This window comes from Sorex fumeus, unplaced genomic scaffold (assembly GCF_029834395.1).
Source record: "Sorex fumeus unplaced genomic scaffold, SorFum_2.1 ptg000021l, whole genome shotgun sequence".
NCBI classification, from domain to species: Eukaryota; Metazoa; Chordata; class Mammalia; order Eulipotyphla; family Soricidae; genus Sorex; species Sorex fumeus.
This window is the reverse complement of record NW_026606078.1, coordinates 347,943-367,805: the sequence shown is the minus strand read 5'-3', so window position 1 is coordinate 367,805 and position 19,863 is coordinate 347,943. Positions and strand designations below refer to the sequence as shown.

Genomic DNA, 19,863 nt, shown 5'->3' with positions numbered 1-19,863 from the left:
TAATGTTTCTCCTCACCTGAGTCAACAGATTTGAGATTTCAAGTTAAATTGGAATACTATATTTTTTGTCACTTTTCTAATGATTTTTTTGTGGGGAGGGGCCATATCCTGGCCATATCCATGATCAGGACTTATTCCTGGTTCTGTCCTCAGAGATCATTCCTGATGGTATATAGTATATAGGGTTGGGCTGGAGCGACAGCACAGTGAGTAGGGCATTTGCCTTGCACATGGCTGACCTGGGTTCGATTCCTCCGGCCTTCTCGGAAAGCCTAGCAAGCTACCGAGAGTATCCCGACCTCATGACAGAGCCTGGCGAGCTCCCCGTGGCATATTCGATACATATTTGATATGCAAAAAAACAATAACAACAACTCTCACAATGGAGACATTACTGGTGCCCGCTTGAGCAAATCGATGAATAACAGGAGGACAGTGCTACAGTGCTACTATATGGATCAAACCCAGGTCAGCCTTAACCTCTGTATTATCTCTTCGGCTCCCTTCCTTTTAATTTACTTTTTCTTTTTGGTTGTATGCCTTTGAACCATGTTTTCTTCCTTTTTAACATTTATGGCTCCCCCTGGTGGTCAACAGCCCTCTCAATATAGCTGGTGTTCTGTGCTACTATTCTAAGTGTTTTTTTTTTTTAAGTGGTTTATTAAGGGGGGTGTGGTGCGGCCAGCAGGTCAATTTGTACCTGTGAGGCGAATGCATCAGCAGCCTGATGGCACCATCAGGCTTTCAGATACCCCAAAATTGCTGCTGTGCCTTTGGTCAGACCCCAAAAAATTGGGGAAAGTTTACCAAGAAAGTAAACAGCCAAAAGTTAGGCATGTGGGAGACACACCCACAAACCACCTCCGGCTCAGCTATATAATTGGAGGCATGGCCTCTCTGGTTCCTGATCAAACGGCTTAACGGCCATGAGACTCAGAAACGTATCTCGGAACCCAAAGGCTTTTGGCAGAAATGCATCCTGTTCCTGCAGTAGGTTACTGGCGCTGAGCCACTCCAGGTGGGAATAGGTTTCGTGCCTTGGCCTGTTCCCTTGGTGGCCCGGTGACCACCATCCTCCAGAGGCCACTGGACAGTCAGGTTTGGGCCTGCAGTGACGAGACACATGGGGCCTCACCAGATGGAGGTGGAACCAGCTCTTTCCTCCCCATCCGAGCGAGACCCCAAGTTGACGCCTACAAACGGCCTCTCTGGCTCCTGATCAAGTTAATTAATGGCCATGATCCCAGAGACTCAGAAACAAATCTCGAAACCCAGTGGCTTTTGGCAGAAATGCATCTGAACCGCATACAAGGTGGCTGCCGCCTCAGAGCTTCTTGGAAAGCCAGGTGTGAACCAGCAGTGACGGGACAACTGCAGTATCATGGGAAGTGGGGTGGTACCAGCTCGTCCTTCACGCCCTATTGAGGTCACGAGTTGCCCCCCACAAGCGGCTCTCCGGCACGGCCATGGCTCCAGAGGCAAAAGGACTTAATCCAGAGCCCAACAGCTTGAGGCAGAAAAGTGAATGGACCGTGTGTTAAACTATGGTGCCATGCCTCCCCGGGAGGGAAAGGGTGTTGCTCCCTTCCGCCTTTTTCCCCCCTGGCAGCAAGGTGGCCACCACCTCAGAACTTACTGGAAAGCCAGGTATGAGCCAGCGTTGATGGGGCAACTGCAGTCTCATGGGAAGGGGGGCGGTACCAGCTCGTCCTTCACGCCCTACCGAGGTCATGAGTTGCCCCCCACAAGCGGCTCTCTGGCATGGTCATGGCTCCAGAGACAAAAGGACTTAATCCAGAGCCCGGCAGCTTGCGGCAAAAAAGTGAATGGACCGTGTGTTAAACTATGGTGCTATGGCTCCCTGGGAGGGAAAGGGTATTGCTTCCTTCCGCCTTTTTCTCCCCTGGCAGCAAGGTGGCCACCTCAGAGCTTATTGGAAAGCCAGGTATGAGCCGGCAGTGACAGGGCAACTGCAGTATCATGGGAAGTGGGGTGGTACCAGCTCGTCCTTCATGCCCTACCGAGGTCATGAGTTGCCCCCCACAAGCGGCTCTCCAGCACAGCCATAACACCAGATGCACAGAAACCAATCTCGTAATTATCTGGCTCTTTGCAGAAATCCAAAATCACGAGGCTGCTATTGTGGCCACATGAGATAACCAGCTATAGAAAACAAAGTATTTTACAATGCCTTTTCAGCAATTCTGGTTGGGGGTGGGGGGACATTTAAACAATAATGGTGCATCTTTTGTCGAAATAATGAATGTAATCAATGTAGAGAATAGTTAAGTGGAAATCATCTGCCTCACAGGCATTGGGAGGGTTGGGAGGGGGATATATTGGGGTTCTTGGTGGTGAAAAATGAGTACTGGTGAAGGGAGAGGTGTTTGATCATTGTGCGACCAAGACTTAAACCTGAAAGCTTAGTAACTTTTCCCACAGTGATTCAATAAATAAATATAAGAAGAAAAAAATAAATAAATAAAATTATGAAAAAAAAAGTAAGATGTTCATGCCCAATTCAATCAGCTGATCAGTGGCTGAATAAATAGTAGTACTCCTATATAAAAAAAAAATAAAGTGGTTTACTAATTTTTTTTTCTCTTCCTTGAGTCATATGTGTTAGTTCTTAGAAGTTACTCCCAGTCCAGAGTCTAGGGGTTGCTTCTGGTGATTTTTTTTTTTTGGCACTATAACTGAAAGACTCAGGGGCCACTCCTGTCTTGGTGCTTGGGGACTGTTTCAAGCAGTACTCAGGGGTCCATGCAGTTCTAGTGAGCATATAAAACATGCAAACTCTTTCCCAAAACTCTAGTATAATTTTTTATATTCACTGTCCACAAGCCACCCACTGTATTATGTACTTATTATATACTTCCTATTTTTGTGGATACATTGCTACTTCCCCTAGGAATTTGCATTCACCGTTACAAAGATACTTGAAAGTTCTTTGTTCCCTTCCTCTGGAAAGATTTTCTGTTAGACAATATGATATGTTTCTACTTACTACTTCCCTAGTACTCTATAATTACTCCACTGTAACACTTACCACACTATACTACAATTACCTACTCCATCACTGCTCAAATGTCAAATAAAATGGTGACTTTTTATTCACCATTACTTAGTATCTGATAAACACATAGTAGTAGGTGCTCTGTAAATAAATAACAAATGAAAAATGTAAATAACAAATGAAAAAATAAATGAAATGGGTAGGAGCTGGGAGAGGCAATGCCTGTTTAATAACAGATTTATTGAGCTACAATTCACCTCTGTAAAAATATTTTTGTGGTTTTAGTTATTTTGGGTCAGCATTTTTTTTCTTGAGTCCACCTGGTGATGCACAATGGTTACTCCTAGCCTCTGCAATCAGGAATTACCCCTGGCGGTGCTCAGGGGACCATATGGGATCCTGGGAATCGAACCCGGGTCGGCCGCGTGCAAGGCAAATACCCTACCCGCTGTGCTATTGCTCCAGCCCCTAGGGTCAGCAATTTTAAAGAGAAAGTTATGGGGAAAAGATACTAAATTGAGAATTTATTAAAGCCGTTTATTTTTACTTTAATGTTTCTACTGTAAGAACACTATTTTTACTACATTGTCAGCAACTTAACTGAAATAAAAAGCATGAATGAAGCATAAATATTTTATTATGATCGTCATGAGCTCATGTTCCTTTCTCAGTTCAAATGTTCACCTGAAGTGGACTTTATAAATCTGCGTGTTGTATATATCAGTCCTTGTACAAATATTCTGTTTCTTTACATGTTTCCTGTATTTAGGGTGAGGAGTGAAGGATGGTAAGGCTGGGATTTTTCCCAAGGCCCTACTATTGATTTTTAATTTGGGGTGGAGGAGACACACCTGGTGGTGCTCAGGGCTTATTCCTGGCTTTGCGTTCATAGATCACTCCTGGTTGGTTTGGGGGACCGTAGGAGATGCTTGGGATTGAACCCAGGTCAGCTGAGTGCAAGGAAAGCATCCCACCTGCTGTACTATATATAACTCAAGACCCATACCATCGCTTTTTAAAAGAAGAGCATCCAGATCGTTGCGTCATGAAACAGAAACGAGAAGCTTATATTCTGATTTATGTCAAGACTTTTAGTTGTAATTCAGATAGTTTTTAAAAAATAGAACCTTAAGTAATAATAGAAATATGTAGAATTCTTCTGAAAATCAAGTAGCAAATTAAATAGGGAAGTCTCTGTACTATGGGAGATAAATTTTCCTTGGACATGTTTTTTCCTGCCAGCAAACTTTAAAAAAATTTTTTTTTTTTAAATTTCTAGTCACTACAAAATTACAAAAAAGGTTTCAGGCACACAATGTCTCAATTCCAATCCCTTCTCCTGTGGCAACTTCCTTTTAACAATGCCCTCTTGCCACCCCAATTTACCTCCATTGGCCTGGAGCGATAGTACAGAGGGTAGGTTGTTTGCCTTGCACGTGGCCAACTTGGGTTCAATTCCCAGCATCCCATATGATCCCCTGAGCACCGTCAGGGGTAATTCCTGAGTGCAGAACCAGGAGTAACCCCTGTGCATCTCCAGGTGTGACTCAAAAAGAAAAAAAAAAAACAACAAAAACAAAAAAAAAAACCCAAAAAACAACAAACAAAAACCAATTTACCTCCAGTCATCAGTCTGCTTCTATGAGAGGCACTTAAAAAAACAATGCTTTAAACATTGTGGTTTACAAAGTTGTTCATAATATAGTTGCTGCAGGTTTTTGATATTCCAACACCAATCAGGCCCCCAGAGTAACCTTCCTCTCACGAATGTCTCCATTTTACCAACCACCCTCTAAGACTGCTCCCTTAGCAAGCATAGAGTAATTGATTTCATATTGCTTATTACAACTATATGATTTATGAAATTATCAAAAAATAGTTCACTAAAAGAAAATTTGTGAAAATTGTTATATCTCACCATGGGGTAGTTAACTCCTTGCCTGAGGACTTACTAAGCTGTTTTTTGCTAGTTGAGCTGTCGGTGTTATTGTTTGTTGCATTTAGTTGGCCCATATAATATGGTGTGCTCCTATTGGAATTTCAGTATTGTGCAATTTGGAGATATCTTGTAGCTGCATCCAGAAACTTCAGGATCTGTTTTTGCACTATGGTTTACAGTTTTGTTGCTGATGTTTCATATAAAACACTTTACCACATTTTAGTACCTTTCCTTCCCACTTGAACACTTCCCTCCACCATAGATTTTACCCCTCCCTGTTCTATTCCCCGTCTCCTCAAGTGGCATGCTTCCTATTGAATACCAGTTCTTATATTGTTTCCATTGTCTTTGGTATTCCTTATTCCATCATTATGTTTCTTATACGAGAGAGATAATTCTGTGTTAGAATCTCTTTCTTTAATTTCCTTCAACATGATACCCTTCAGGTCGCTTCACGTAGCAGAAAATCGCATGACTTTTCCTTTTCTTAAATTCTTAATTTTCTTAATTCTTAATTAATTCTTAATTTTCTTAATTCTTAATTAATTCTTAATTTTCTTAATTCTTAAATTTCCTTTTCTTATTCCATTGTGTATATGCATTGTGTATAATTTCTTTATATAGTCAACTATTCTTGAACACTTGGTTGTTCCCAGACCCTGCCTATTGCTCTGACAGCAAACTTTTTTTTTTCTTTTTGGGTCACACCTGGCGATGCACAGGGGTTACTCCTGGCTTTGCACTCAGGAATTACTCCTGGCGGTGCTCGGGGGACCACATGGGATGCTGGGAATCGAACTCGAGTCGGCCGCGTAAAAGGCAAATGCCCTACCCGCTGTACCATAGTTCCAGCCCCAAGACAGCAAACTTTTAACCCAATTGGGAGAATCAGTCACAAAACACATGAAATTTTAATATGACAGAGTGTAAAAAATGAGGTAACGTCAAAGAAGATAATGGTTTTCAAAAGGCTATTAATGGCAGGCAAACTTGTTTTCCTAACCAGGAATGATAATGGACAACCTGACAAGAATTTGGTACTGGGGCAGTCTCAGAAGCTTCTGGACATAACTGCTGTTTGTTGCTAAGGATCCTGCAACAAACAATTAAAAAAAAAAACTACAAAAAAAACAACAGGCAGCTGGTTTTAGAAGAGGAGTGCTTCAGAGTAGAGCTGGAGGAGGACAACCCTGACAAAGGGGGTATGAGTCTTAGGAATGCAGATTCAGGAGACTCAGAAATGATACTTTACAAAGAGAAAAGCTAGTGAAGAACAGGTTTGTCAATTGTTATGAAATAGTGCAGAGGGGAAGAGCCATTTGGAGAAGGGCAATTTCTCTGCAGACCTGGAGAGGAAAAGGACAGTTATATACAGAGATTTAGAGGTGCCACCTACAAAAAGCCTTTCCACATGTGAGAGTGGTCAAGGGTGCAGCTCCAGCCTCTGTGCCTTCCTCACCATCTACAGCCACTCAAGCTCAAGGCCAAACCTCTAAAGTCAGCCTACATTCTAAAACAGTCTGCAAGGAGAAATAGGTTGTGGTCCAGAAATACACCTGTGACTAAAAGGAGGACTTAAAGGTTGGAAATGGCCCCAGAGAGGAAGCTAGACAGTAGGGAATGAAAAACATATGAAGACATGTCCAGGCAAGTTGTGAATGATGAAAAAATGTTAAGTGATTCTCAAGAAAGTGATAGCAAACACAGGAACGAGGAGCATAGAGATTTAAGAACATTCATGTTAAGTGCTCAGGGGCTACCAGGGAGATACCCAGAGGTGTTGAGGGCACTATGAAATAATAGAGATTAAACTCTTGGTCTTCTATAGGGAAGTCATGTGCTTCATCTCTTTGAACCATCTTCCTGGCCCTTCACTTTAAGACCATTCGAAGGAAGGGTAATTAGAGGTGACTACACGTTTAGAGGAACACAGAGATCCGGCTGACATTTAGTGCATAGGCAGGGATGTCCTGGACACACAACAATCTCCATGTTTATAGAGAATACAAATGGTTAAGACTTAGACAAAAGTATCCTTGACAAAAAGGCAGAAAGCTGACAGGTTTCAAGGGAGTAAACGAGAATAACTTAATAACTGCTGTAGGTTCTAGGTATGGTTAGAAGTTAAGGAAAGTTAGGGAACAAGCTACTAGAGGTAGAAAACAAGGGCATTCAAAGCAGGGAAGGTAGAATGTGGGAATAAAATGATTGAGAAAAGTAGGAGATACTGGTCAGTGGAACAAATTCAAATCTGTTAATATAAAAACTTAGTTTCAGAGAAGGTGTCAGAGAAATTATGAGTAGGACTGTAAACTAGAAAACAAACAAGCAAAACCCTGAAAAACCAAAACCCAACCAGCCTTCCAAACAAACAAAAAAAACCCAAAAAACCCAACTAGAGATTGAAGCCACTGAATATGACAAAAGAACTGGGACTCTAAGAGAAATGTACTAACATCCTTCAGGAAGATCTGGACGTGACTTGGAAGTAATATGTTAGGGAATGAAAATTGTGAAGATATTTATTTTATAAAGACATCAGTCCAATTCTGAAAATTTCTTTCCCTGAATACATACATGAACACAAAGATACTTTTCTACTTCTTCAAAAGTCTTGAGATTTATAGAAGGCACAGTCACTTCCAATATCCCACTCCATCTTCTGGAAGAAGTAGACCATGGTGCTTTCCAGCAGTAAGCCACTTAATATTGCCAAAAAGGAGAGCTTTCGATTGATATTTAGAGTCACTGAAAAAGAAAAGGGAACTAGTAAGTTTTTAAAAGTTTAATCAAATAATAACTGGCATGTAAATTATATGGTAGTATGAATATAACTGTTTTGTAAAGCTGATTTTAGAAAACCATTGTTCTTATTAATATTCTCATAGTTTTCTATCCACAAAATCCTTGACAGAATCAATTCATCTGCTTATAAAATACTCAGCTACTTCTCCTCAAATAAAAAGCTTCGGGAATATTAAAAGGAAAATAAAAACAGGTCTTATGGTTATAAAAAGATTAGCAGAAAAAAACTGATAAGCTCAGTTCTACAACTGCTGAGCCTTATGATAAAACTCATGTTAAAGTTTTAAAATAGCATTTCTCACATACATGGGAAAATGAAGTTCCTTATTTTTTCTTTGCTGATAGTATGCTAAGTTGGCAAACAGGTACCTGGCATCTTATCGTGGCTTGATAACTATCCAGCCATGTAACTTTGGAAAAGTCATCACAAACTCATTCATAAAGTATACGTAATAATGGTTGCTTTTATAACCCCACAGGACAGAGGGACAGATAACACATCTTTTGAAAGCATTTTGAAAACTAAAAGCACTGTGTGGTTAAGTTGAAAAAAAAAATTAAAATCCACTGAATATGTGATGCACAAGATAATATAAATGTTAGGCATTGTTATTATAGTAAGAAAAAAATATCAGTATTTAAGAGATTATATAAAAATGGCATTCAGAAGATAAGCCTTTTACACTTTTATGTGGATTGAAAATTGATGTAATAGAAAAAAAAACACAGAAACATACCTCTAATTGCCTGAAAATTTGATGTAAGAACAAACACTTTAATGAGTCGGAGGCATAAGGGTGTGTAGTCATGTTCCCAAATGACAGCTGGAATCAGTAGGAGTTTTCCATAGCTAGATAATAACAATGCTTTCAGCAGCAAGGTGAGGTTGTTTTTTCCCCCCACTAGCATAGGTTCTATCCACAGGAAAGTAAAAATGCCAACAAAAAATGCAGCTTGTTCTAAAGAAGAAACAGAAAAATATGTTTCTATCCAAACCACATCCCTTTATAAAAAGTAAACCACAATTTCAAAATACAGCTGAATCCACACAAAATGTTTTATTAAGATTAACTTTCCTGGCACATATGCTGTCCAAGCCCATGGTGCCTGAGCACATGTCCCCCGCATCTCCCCTCTTGAGATGTGTACTTTCATGCTTTCGTGTCTAATGGTAAGATATGTGTAGGGGCTCTCTCCACCCTTGGAGAAGCCCATGTTTTCTCTTGAGTGCGTCTCTCTCTCTCTCTCTCTCTCTCTCTCCCCCCCTCACTCTTCCCCTCCACACCTAAAAAACCCTCCAAATAAAATCTATTTACTTAAAAAAAAAAGGTTAACTTTCCTTTTTCTCTTTCTTTGGAGGAACCAACCCATATAAAGCAGGCACTCTACCACTGGACTACATCCCTGGCTTCTTTTCCTTCGTTAAAAAAAAAAATAAGTCCCTGCCTCTTGTAATAAATTATGCTGTTATATTTAAGACACATTCAGCAAATTTTACATTAATAATATTTACAGTAATTCTTTTGTGAAACATTTCATAATCCATTGAAGAAAAAATAGTGCCATCAGAACTGTAATCATCAACATCCTAAGTTCCTTCTGGGAGGTAAGATTCTCTTTAAATCTCTTCAGTTTTAAAGATCTTCATGGAAAGAATAAAACAGGAGAATGGAGGTTTTTAAGTTTGAGTATGGGACTTATTAAAAAAATTACTTATAAAAATATTATTTCTTATTCCACTGTTTATTCCACTTATATTATCTACAGGAATTTGAATGCAGTTACCTAAAATGTAAAACTTCCTTTTAATTTAATTTTGGTTTATTTTGACTACACCCAGAGATGCTCAGAGGCTACTTTTTCTTGAAGGTTGGGGTTATTTCTGGTGGTGCTTGTTAATCATGCAGTGTTGTCAATCAAAACCAGGCCTTTGGCATACAAGGGATGCACATTAGCCCTTTGAGATAGCTTCCTAGTTCTCTTTATTAATTTTAACAAACCTTTAAAATACAATTTCTTATCCTTCTAAAAAATTTTCGTTGTCCTCTAATGATCACTTGATCACTTGATACCCCGTTACTCATCGATTTACTCGAGCGGGTGCCAGTAACGTCTCCATTCATCCCTGTTGCGTGCTAGCGTAGCCCAATGGCATCTGCTCATTCTAGGAACATGCGGAGCCTCAAACTGATCATTCAGGGTCTTGACGAAGAAGTCTGACCATCTTATAGGTGGGTGTCCATGTGATCTTTTGACGTCCCGTAGAATCCAGTCAGTAATGGCTCTAGTCCAGCAGTCGTCTCTAAACCTCATTACGTGTCCAGCCCATCTGATTTTTGATGCCTTGGCAAATGAGACAGCGTCCCTGATTCTTGAGCATTGATGGAGATCGGAACTCCAGATTCTATCTCTCATTTGAGTGAAGCGTGATACTCCAAGCATAGCTCTTTCGATTCCTCTTTGAGAGATCCGAATAGCATTCTCGTCCTGTTTTCATAGGGCCCAGGTCTCTGAGGCATATGTTAATGCAGGAAGAACAGTGGAATCGAAGGGATGTGCTTGGAGCTGGAGGTCCTCTAATGAAGATGCAATAACACAACTTGTATTCCATAGTAAGAATAGAACATAATCTTTGTTGTTCCAATTTAACATACCTTTTGATTAAATTATTTTTATTTATTAAAATTGTTACTGCTCTGATCATGCAGCTGTTTTATGTTGAGTGTTTCTGACCCTACTTTGTCTTATAAACTGTGTTAATTAGGATTCTGCAGAATAGTTTTTCAGGAACACACACACACACACACACACACACACACACACACACATACACACACACACACACACAACTGCTTTCTTCTTAAAATGTTTTGTAATGGAATATAACCAATCTAAAGAGGATCCAAACATAGGTGATTACGATCAACAAAAAAATAATTTAGAATGATTAACCTACATCAAAACTGGTATATACTTCAATGAAACAACCATGTCCCATTAAAATAACTGAAGCGCTTGTAGATGGCCCTGGAGGCTCCCAACCATTACTGGGTGATCCCTGGCACCACAGGGCACAGGCAGCACCTCATCTTTGGGCCATTGCACTGAACCACTGATTGGTTGGCTGGGAAACCCAGGAGTGGTCTCTGGATTCACTGGGCACTGCTTTGAAACCACCACCACCTCTACCCACAAACACTGCCCCTCCGATCCCAGACACCACCCCCCCAAAAAAAGGAAATATAGGGCTTATTATTATTAGCTACAAAGATCTGTTCAATCATGCATATCTTCTAGTTTGGATCCTGGACAAAAAAAGAAGGTAAAATAACAAATTTCTTGGCAAGAACTGTCTAACAATGGTGGATTGCCTCCTGATAGTGGATGTATACAATGCAAGAACATCCTGCAGGAACCCAGAGAGAAGACTTTCGTGCATTGGATAGAAGAATAGACTAGATAACCTCCATGTTTTTCTAACTTGGTGAGAGATTTATGAAATGCATTAGCTCCCAGTACATGCTTCCAAGAGACAGACGTTATGAAGCTTCAATTTCTGGAGGCTTTCATTAAAAGTTGCTGCCTAGGATGCAGTGGAGAAAATACTGTGTGCAGAGGCCTTCTCCTGTATCAGCAATTTTTTTAAATGGGCTGTGGGACTTTAAAATAGCGTTTAAATTACAAAATGCAGTATATTTGTAATGATATTATGTACAATTGGGAATTCTCATCGTATAGATGATTTTTATTTTTAATTTTTCATTTTTTGGGCCACACTTGGTGGTGTTCAGGGCTTAATCCTGGGTCTGTGCCAGGGATCACTCCTGGCGTGCTTGGAAGGTCAGCCGCAAGTGCCCTACCTGCTGTATTGTTACAGCCCCTATAGATGATTTTTAAAACGACTGAGCTAGATGAGAGGAACAAAGGAATTAAGAGCAGATAAAAAAGAAAGAAGGAATAAAGAGAACACAGACCAGAATGTGACATTGGCATGAACTTAGAGACAATATTACTAAAATAACTTTTCATTAAAATAAATTTTCAAAGCAGAAAAGCCTGGCTACCAATGGTTGCTAACTATAATTCTGACAGTTACAAATTTTTAACTTGTAAATTTAAGTTACAAATTTAAATTCTGAGGGAAAGGAATTATTTAATTTAGGGAACTTGGGAGATGGGCAAATTTTTCTATGTGTAATAAATAAAAATCTAATTTTTTGTTTTTTGGATTTTTGGATCACACCCAGCGATGTTAAATGGTTATTTCTGGCTCTGTACTCAGGAATTACTCCTGGATATGGGATGCTGGGGATCAAACTGGGTCAGCCATGTGCAAGGCAAATGCCCTACCTGCTGTACTATTACTCCGGCCCCTAAATAACTAAATTTTTGAGCTTCATTTTGAAGTTGCCTGTGCATATGTACTTGGGGTGTATAATTTATTTCCTTTATGGAACTCTCTTCTCTCCCAAAATTCTTTAATAAAACTTTTACTTCAGTAAAAATATAAAATCCAGATCCCGGACGAGAAAAGTGCAGTCTCTGCCCCCGCGCCTGGGTGTTCCTTCCCGGAGTCCCTTAGAGGGGAGCGGGTTGAGCTTTCCTCCCCGCCCCGACCAGGGCTACGGCAGCCGAAGACCTCCAGGACCAGCCACCACCATGCTGAGACCACTCTCCGCACACCTGAAGGTACTGGCAGAGGGACAAAGCCACGCGGGTTCCGGGGCCGAGACCTCCAAGCCTACTCGATTTGGAGTCGAGCATCTTCCACCCAGATCCTCCAAATTCCAGTAGGCGGGGGTCACACCCACCACCTGGCCCCCTGGCGCCGTGTAATCCCATCAGCGGCCAAGACTCAGAGACTATAAAATCCAGATCCCGGACATCTTATTATGACATCTTATTATCTCATTCCTACTTTTGACAAACTTGCAGGCTATGGAATGTAGCCTGCCCACAGGGCAGAGTCTGGCAAACTCCCCGTGGCCTACCAAATATGCCAAATACCAGTAACAATGATGGGTCTCATTCTCCTAAAGAGCCGTGAAAATAATCTCAGGGCTAGGATGAAAGAGACGTTACTGGGGCCTGCTCGAGGCAATCGACGATTAACAGGATGATGAAGTGAAGTGAAGTGAAAAATATAAAAAGAAAAAAGAACAACAACAAAAGATAGGACCAAGATAACCTTCAAATTATAAATCAGACTATACTGATTTTTTTTTTTTTTTTTTTGGCGCCCACACCTGGTGATGCTCAGGACTTACTCCTTGCTCTGCAAGCAGAAGACAATATTGAATGTCAGGGACTGAACCCTGGTCCACTATGTACAAGGCAAGCACCCTACCTGCTGTACTACTGCACAGTCCCATTACTTTTTTTTCTTACCTCCACCCTACTCACATCTGAGAACATATTGATTTTTAACAGTACTGTTGGAAAAATATTGGATAAAACTCTCTAATATAACAATAAAATTATTTCCATATCATATGTGTGGAAACAAAAAGTGGAAAAACAGATAACGTTCTGACAAGTTCATCTAGTAGGTTAGTGATAAAGCTACATTTTAGTCTCAAATCCTTTATTAAATGGCTTTTCTTACTGTTTAAGACTACACACCATGCTTTTATCAGAAAAATAAGCACTAATCAACTAAGAACAGAAATCATGGTTTCTTCCTACCTAGAGAAGCAACTGCAAACATTCTATAGAAATCCCACTCTTTAGCATATCTGATAAAGTCACCAGGATCACTCTTCTGGTTTGAATCTTGAAGCTGCCACCACCTCAGGTATGCTTCACAAAGCAAACAAAATATGCAGAGTTTTCCATGCATCTGATAGTCAAAAAGACATTGCCATTCAATTAGATAGACTCAACTAAACTTATTATCAATGAGTACAGATCTAGCTATTTATTAATGGTTCTGAAAAACATCCAATCTAGTAGCTTTCTAAATTCAGAATTGTTTAATTAATTATAAAGTTGTATTCAGTTTGTAAATCAGTGAGTCTTAATTTGCAACATCCAATAGAATCATCACACAGGGGGAGGGTTTTTTTTTTTTAAACAGACAAATCTTTAATTCTGGTCCAATTCTGATTCAGAATCTTTGGGAATAAATTCTAGACATGCATATTTTAGAACATATTTTTCTTTTTGAGATGGAAAAATTTTAATGTGCTTTTCTAACTAAGAATTATTACTTTTAACATGTTAATGCAGATACTGTAATTTGTAACTGCTACCTTTAAGTATGAGCCACCAGTGGTATACACCAGCATCAGTGTGTTAATTAACTTTTATTTTATTTCCAACAACTATCCATTTTATTTTCAACAACCAATCAAACAAGAATATATGTGATTCATGGACTGGTGAGAGCAACAATGAGAGAACAGAAGATTTCAACACATCACAAAAAAAAAACCTATCATCTTAAATATGCATTTAAAAAAGATGTACCAAGAATATATATATTTCCAGAAATTGGCCTGAGAGTCCCATACATGCCAGGCATATGCTCAGTCACTGAGCTGCATCTCTGTCCTTAGGTAATTTCCCTTACAGGTTGAACTTTATCACTGTGAAGTGGGTAAATAAAAGTGTGTGCAAACCCATTGTAGTGTAGGAACAGGTATATCCTGATGGCACACTGGCCTTCTGACCAAACTAGGAAACTGCTGAGGGATGTAAGAAATTTCAATGTCTGGCTCCTAATTCCAGTGATTCAGACTTAAATCACTGGGTGAGGCTGAGACTTGGAAGTATTAACTTTTATCCATTATCATCTCAACCAGGTAATTCTAATATGAGGCAAAGTGGTCTATACAGAAAAAATGTAAAGCACAGTGACTTAAAAAAAAATAGTCTAGTAATTAAAAAACTGCCCAGGGTTTAACTTGAGGCAGAAGGTACAAGAATAGATAAACTGCACCATTACAGTCCATGTTAAAAGAAAAAAAAATATAACAGACTACCCAGTGAAATATGAACTTCAGATAAATGTTTTTTTTATGTATATTTTCTGTGAAAAATTTGGGGTATATACTAAAAAGTTCATCTGATTTTCAAATAGTATTGGCTGTCCTTTATCGATAGCACAGCAGTAGGGCGTTTTGCCTTGCGCGCAGCCAGCCTGGTCGTGCCGGGTTTGATTACTCCATCCTTCTCAGAGAGCCCGGCAAGCTACTAAGAGTATCTCGCCCGCACGGCAAAGTCTGGCAAGCTACCCGTGACGTATTTGATATGCCAAACATGTAACAGCAAGTCTCAAAATGGAGAGGTTACTGGGCCCGCTCGAGCAAAATCGATGAACAACAGGAGGACAGTGTTTGTTTGTTTTATCAAAAGTATTAATTCACAACTCAGTACACTAAATGTTTTGGGAATACAATTTTGTAAATTATAATTTTTCAGATTCAGTTTAACATTGTTATTCACCTCATGCATAACCTCAATCGCACAGTATAAAATGCAGTAAGTAATGTTTTCATATATTTCTTTTAATGTTTCTTTACTTCTTTTAGATATTATTGTCTCTGTACCTAGATATATTCAATTTTAATTAATTCAGAATAATTGATATATATTTCAGAAGGTAATCTACAAAAAGTACCTGAGACTGTGACTTGTCAGTTTTCTGCCAACAACCGCACTCATATATACTCTCTAAACATTGTGCACATTTTTTAAAAAGTTTTATGTCTAGAAACTTCCAGACATAACTGAAATAATTTTAAAATGATCTTTAATTATGTACAAAAGTATTAACCTTTTAAAATGTAATCACATCATCAAGTAAAATCAGAAACTTAAAATTCTACAACTTACATTTATTTTAGTATTGAAAAGAATATGTCTATAGGCCTGGGCTTTGCAGAGAATAGCATTAATCAAGATGATAACAGGATCATATTCGATATATTTGTCCACAGGTTTCTGGCAGGACTTCTGGAATAATTTAAGATAATACAAGAATAAGCCAATTCATACATTTGGAAATCTTACAGGACTTCTAGACAGCAGGATCCATTCTGGAGTTGGACAGGGGTAAGGCTGTATCAGCATTTATTTAAATAATCATTCTTTTAGATACAAGATGTCATCTATATAAGACCTGATTTCAGAAATGATTAAATATAATTTTCTGGGCTTGAAAAATTAATATTTTAGCCTCATTAAAAAATTAAGAAGTACTTATTATTTTGTATTGTTGCTTTTAGACCACACTCAGCTGTGCTCAGGGCTCTAAACTCAGAGACTATATCTGGTGGTGCTCAGGGCTCTAAACTCAGAGACTATATCTGGTGGTGCTCAGGGACAGAGATAGTACTGGTATCCCAGGATTGAACTAGGGTCAGCTGCATGCAAAGCAAGTGCCTTAACCCTTGTGTATCTATCAGGACCAAGAAGTGATGATTTTAAGGTTGATTCAAATAGGTAATTATCCTAGAAAATTCTCTCAATTTGTGGGAACTGTTACAAAATACATAATTTGTAATGTACTTTCACTGACAAATTATCACCTGTTAACTGGCTACATGGTTACCTCCACAACTCTGTGAATCTTGAAATCTGGGGAAAAGAAAAATAACCCTTCACCATGAACTTATGTGAATTATAAATTAATAAAGAAGGTGGCACAATGCCAACAACTTTGATGGAAGATTCCAAGGTTATCCTATGTAATTCCACAATAGCACTGAGAATAATAGAAAATGTTCTTTTCCAGCTATAGTAGATACTGGAGAATGCTGTCTTTACGGAACTCAGCTTGGCGCTTGGGTTCAGATTATCCAAAACCGCATTCTCTGGCAGTTTAGCAATTTCTATTACACTGTTATGCTGCTATTAGAATATGTAAAATTCTACGGCTATAGAATATGTAAAATGTAGATGTGGTACACAGTAAGTACCTCACAGAAAATGTAGTGTTTAAAACATTAATAATTATACAATGGCAACAATGCTAATACTCACTGTATAAGCTAATCTTGCAAAGAATTTTATTTTCTAATTTTTTTTTTTTTTTGGTTTTTGGGGATCACACCCAGCAGTGCTCAGAGGTCACTTTTAAAAATGCTTGGAGAAACACATACGGTGGTGGGATTGATTCAGGATTGACCACATGCAAAAAAGCTCCTTACCATGTACTATCTCTCTGGTCCCACAGTACTTTAAAATTGTAAGGCACCAAAACAGAAATAGTGAATTGCACTGAAAATTATTAAATTTTTCCCTCAAAATGAAATTGGATTCACTTCGAAATATATCTCCAATTCATTTGTGTCATTAAGAAATGTACCCATTGTATATTTTTCTTTCCCATTATTGCTACAAAATTCCCTTTTCTACCCCTCAATAAGCAAATACTTACCTTAAAAGTGAAGTTTAACTTCCACAAGGGTAGGGGTGCTCTAAGCCATCTTTGTAGCTAACACTCAGGAGAGGAAACTGGATTACTGCTGATGTAGTACTGAGTATTATGAGACTCTCTAGCAAGTTGTTTTGTTACCATAAAATACTTATCAAATATTTGAGCATTTGAGATAAGCCAGGCACTATATACAATATTAAAAATAATTAAAAATACTATATTTTAAAGAACAATTATAGTAAATTGTGATAAACTGAAGCACAGAGAGTAATAAAAAGCAAGGTACATGTTTCCATTAGATGGAGGAAATATAGGTAAATTGAGTGGATTGACAAAAGGGCTGGAGATATAGTACAGTGGGTAAGGCTCTTGCATGCAGCCAACCTGGGTTTGATCCCCAGTATCACCATATGTTCCACCAAGCCTGCCAAGAGTAATTCCTAAGTGCAACGTCAGGAGTAATCCCTGAGCATCACCAGATGTGGCCCAAAAACCAAAACCAAACCAAACCAAACCAAAGCCCAAGAGCAAGAGAAAGTATAGGATGAAAAATACAGATACGAGGTAAGGCTGAGTGTATTGCTGAGGGATAAAAATCAGAGTGTTGGGGATATTGGTTGTCACTGTTTAGCACTTTTGGATATTTTTTCCTAACAGAACCTGATGCCTACAATTTATTTTTCCTTCCATTGTCTTCTTGTTGTTGTAATCTGATACACTGGTGCTCATACACCAGGGGTTACACAAATTGGTACAAATGTGTATTTGCTGCAGATCATACTCAAAAAGCCAGAGATAGTACTTTGCAGTGAAGAAAAGAGTTGGAAACACATCTTTACACATTCATCAAGGCAGGTTAGGTGCTCCATCACTGACTCATATCCACTGGTACCAAAACTTTTTTCCCTTCAGAAATTTTAAAAAATTATTTTATGGGCTGACCAGAGTTCGATTCCTCCACCCCTCTGGGAGAGCCCGGCAAGCTACCGAGAGTATCTTGCCTGCACGGCAAAGCCTGGCAAGCTACCCGTGATGTATTCGATATGCCAAACACAGTAACAAGTCTCACAATGTTACTGGGTCTGCTCGAGCAAATCGATGAACAACGTAGGACAGTGACAGTGATTTTATGGGAGCAGGATGATAGTTCAAAGGGTTGTACGCATGCCTTGCATGTGCACAGGTCTGAATTAGATCTCTGATACAAGAAGAGACTGCAATCATTAGGCCATTAGGCCCACACGGCTGGGCCAAGAATCACTGGGATGGCCCTAGGGGCTCCTGAGCACTGACGGAGACATTCCTCCAAATTGCTTTATGGTTTAATAATAGAGTCCAGCATGAACTAAAAGATTTTTCCCTACTATGTACATTACTAATAATTGCCATTTTAAAAATAAGAATATTATCTTCTATCTCATTAGGAAATACAAGAGTGGAGGGATACAGAAGGCATTATGTTACCACTTATGTGAGCTGAAATTTTGCCAAGTGAGAAAAAAACACTTAAATGAGGAATAGTGAATTTATCAATTGATATCAGGCTAAAGAGGTACACTTTGTATGCTCCCCTGTGTTACTGGCATTGCTTTTTCTAAAGAGCAATAGAAAGCTACCAGAGAATAAAATGTGACAAAAATGCTTTCAGGGGCCGGAGGGTTAGTACTGTGGGTAAGGTGCTTGTCTGGTAAAATGACAACTGGGTTTTACCAATATCGATGGGTGATGCCCAAAAGAAAAAAAAAAAAGCCAGCCTTCTACGTGACAAGTTCTTTCATAATGGTCTTCAAAAAACTTCCTATTTTGTGATTTTAATTTGTTAAATTAAAAAAAATTTTTTTTTGCAGCTCTGCGTCCCAGGACTCATACAACTCTACCACTGAGTCGTATTCCCTGTCCAATTTTTAAAGTTTTAAAACAGAAGAGCATTTTTTATAGATTGACTCGGAATACCTTAAAAGCAAAATTTTACTTTACCACCCTCTAGCATTCTGCCTCCTATAAAAAATTCTGAACTCACAATGAATAAAATTTGAAGGAATAAAGGTATCCTCTGAAAATCTAATATGGGGTTATGCCGTGTAAGCACGATATCAACTGTACACGAAACGGAGAGACTACGAAGAAATAGCTTTGACCTGAGCCTAAATATAAGCCTGATTTGAGCTTTAAACTTCTCTGCATAACCCACAATTGTCTCCATCGAACAATTTGTTCGCCCGGATCTTACCTGCAACAGGAACAATACGTTATAAACTTGTGAATTTTTCATATGATGGGTTAGGTTATCCAAGCGACCGGCTCGACTGACTCTGGAAGGAGTTATGGTTATGACTGAACTGATTTGAACCGAAAACCCTGAACCTCGTCCATTTTCAGTATCGCCCCAAATAGCTCTGACAAATTTCACACATTCGTCAAGGCAGGTTCGGTGCTCCATCACTGACTCACAGCCATTGGTCCCCAAATCCCTCCAGCCCACTTTTTGGCAAAGGTACCCCACACCTGACAACTCACGCAGATGGTTATCTTCAGCACGCCATGGTTATAGTCTCTGTACAATTCCTTGGCCTCTTCGTTGCATTCGATACACCTGTACTGGCAGGAGGCTGAAGCAGCAGCAGAGGTCGCCGGCATCCCAATTTTGTCCCTCTTCCCAGCCGCAACCCCTTCCATGTTGCACTGGCCAGGTCCCAGGCGCACCCCGCCTCCAGCAGGGCT

At 39.3% G+C, this 19,863-nt stretch overlaps 1 protein-coding gene across 1 annotated transcript; it reads right to left on the bottom strand.

Annotated features, from left to right (window-relative positions):
- Positions 1–7,465: 7,465 nt before the first annotated feature.
- ARV1 (ARV1 homolog, fatty acid homeostasis modulator) lies at positions 7,466–19,855 on the bottom strand. The gene is made up of 5 exons (XM_056113625.1): positions 19,660–19,855; positions 15,597–15,716; positions 13,446–13,599; positions 8,498–8,719; positions 7,466–7,703 (listed from the first exon to the last, which is right to left on the bottom strand). The coding sequence occupies exons 1-5, from the start codon at positions 19,816–19,818 to the stop codon at positions 7,561–7,563; spliced, it is 798 nt and encodes a 265-aa protein (XP_055969600.1). The 5' UTR covers positions 19,819–19,855; the 3' UTR covers positions 7,466–7,560.
- Positions 19,856–19,863: the final 8 nt, after the last annotated feature.

What these genes read in the sequence shown, in the direction of transcription:
- ARV1 (XM_056113625.1), bottom strand. Translation starts at nt 19,818, where the DNA reads ATGGAAGGGGTTGCGGCTGGGAAGAGGGACAAAATTGGGATGCCGGCG. An exon ending in GTTTGCAGTTGCTTCTCTAG is followed by an intron (nt 8,720 to 13,445) that starts GTAGGAAGAAAC and finishes TTTCTTCTTTAG; the next exon opens with AACAAGCTGCATTTTTTGTT. An exon ending in AAATTTTCAGGCAATTAGAG is followed by an intron (nt 7,704 to 8,497) that starts GTATGTTTCTGT and finishes TTTCTTTTTCAG; the next exon opens with TGACTCTAAATATCAATCGA.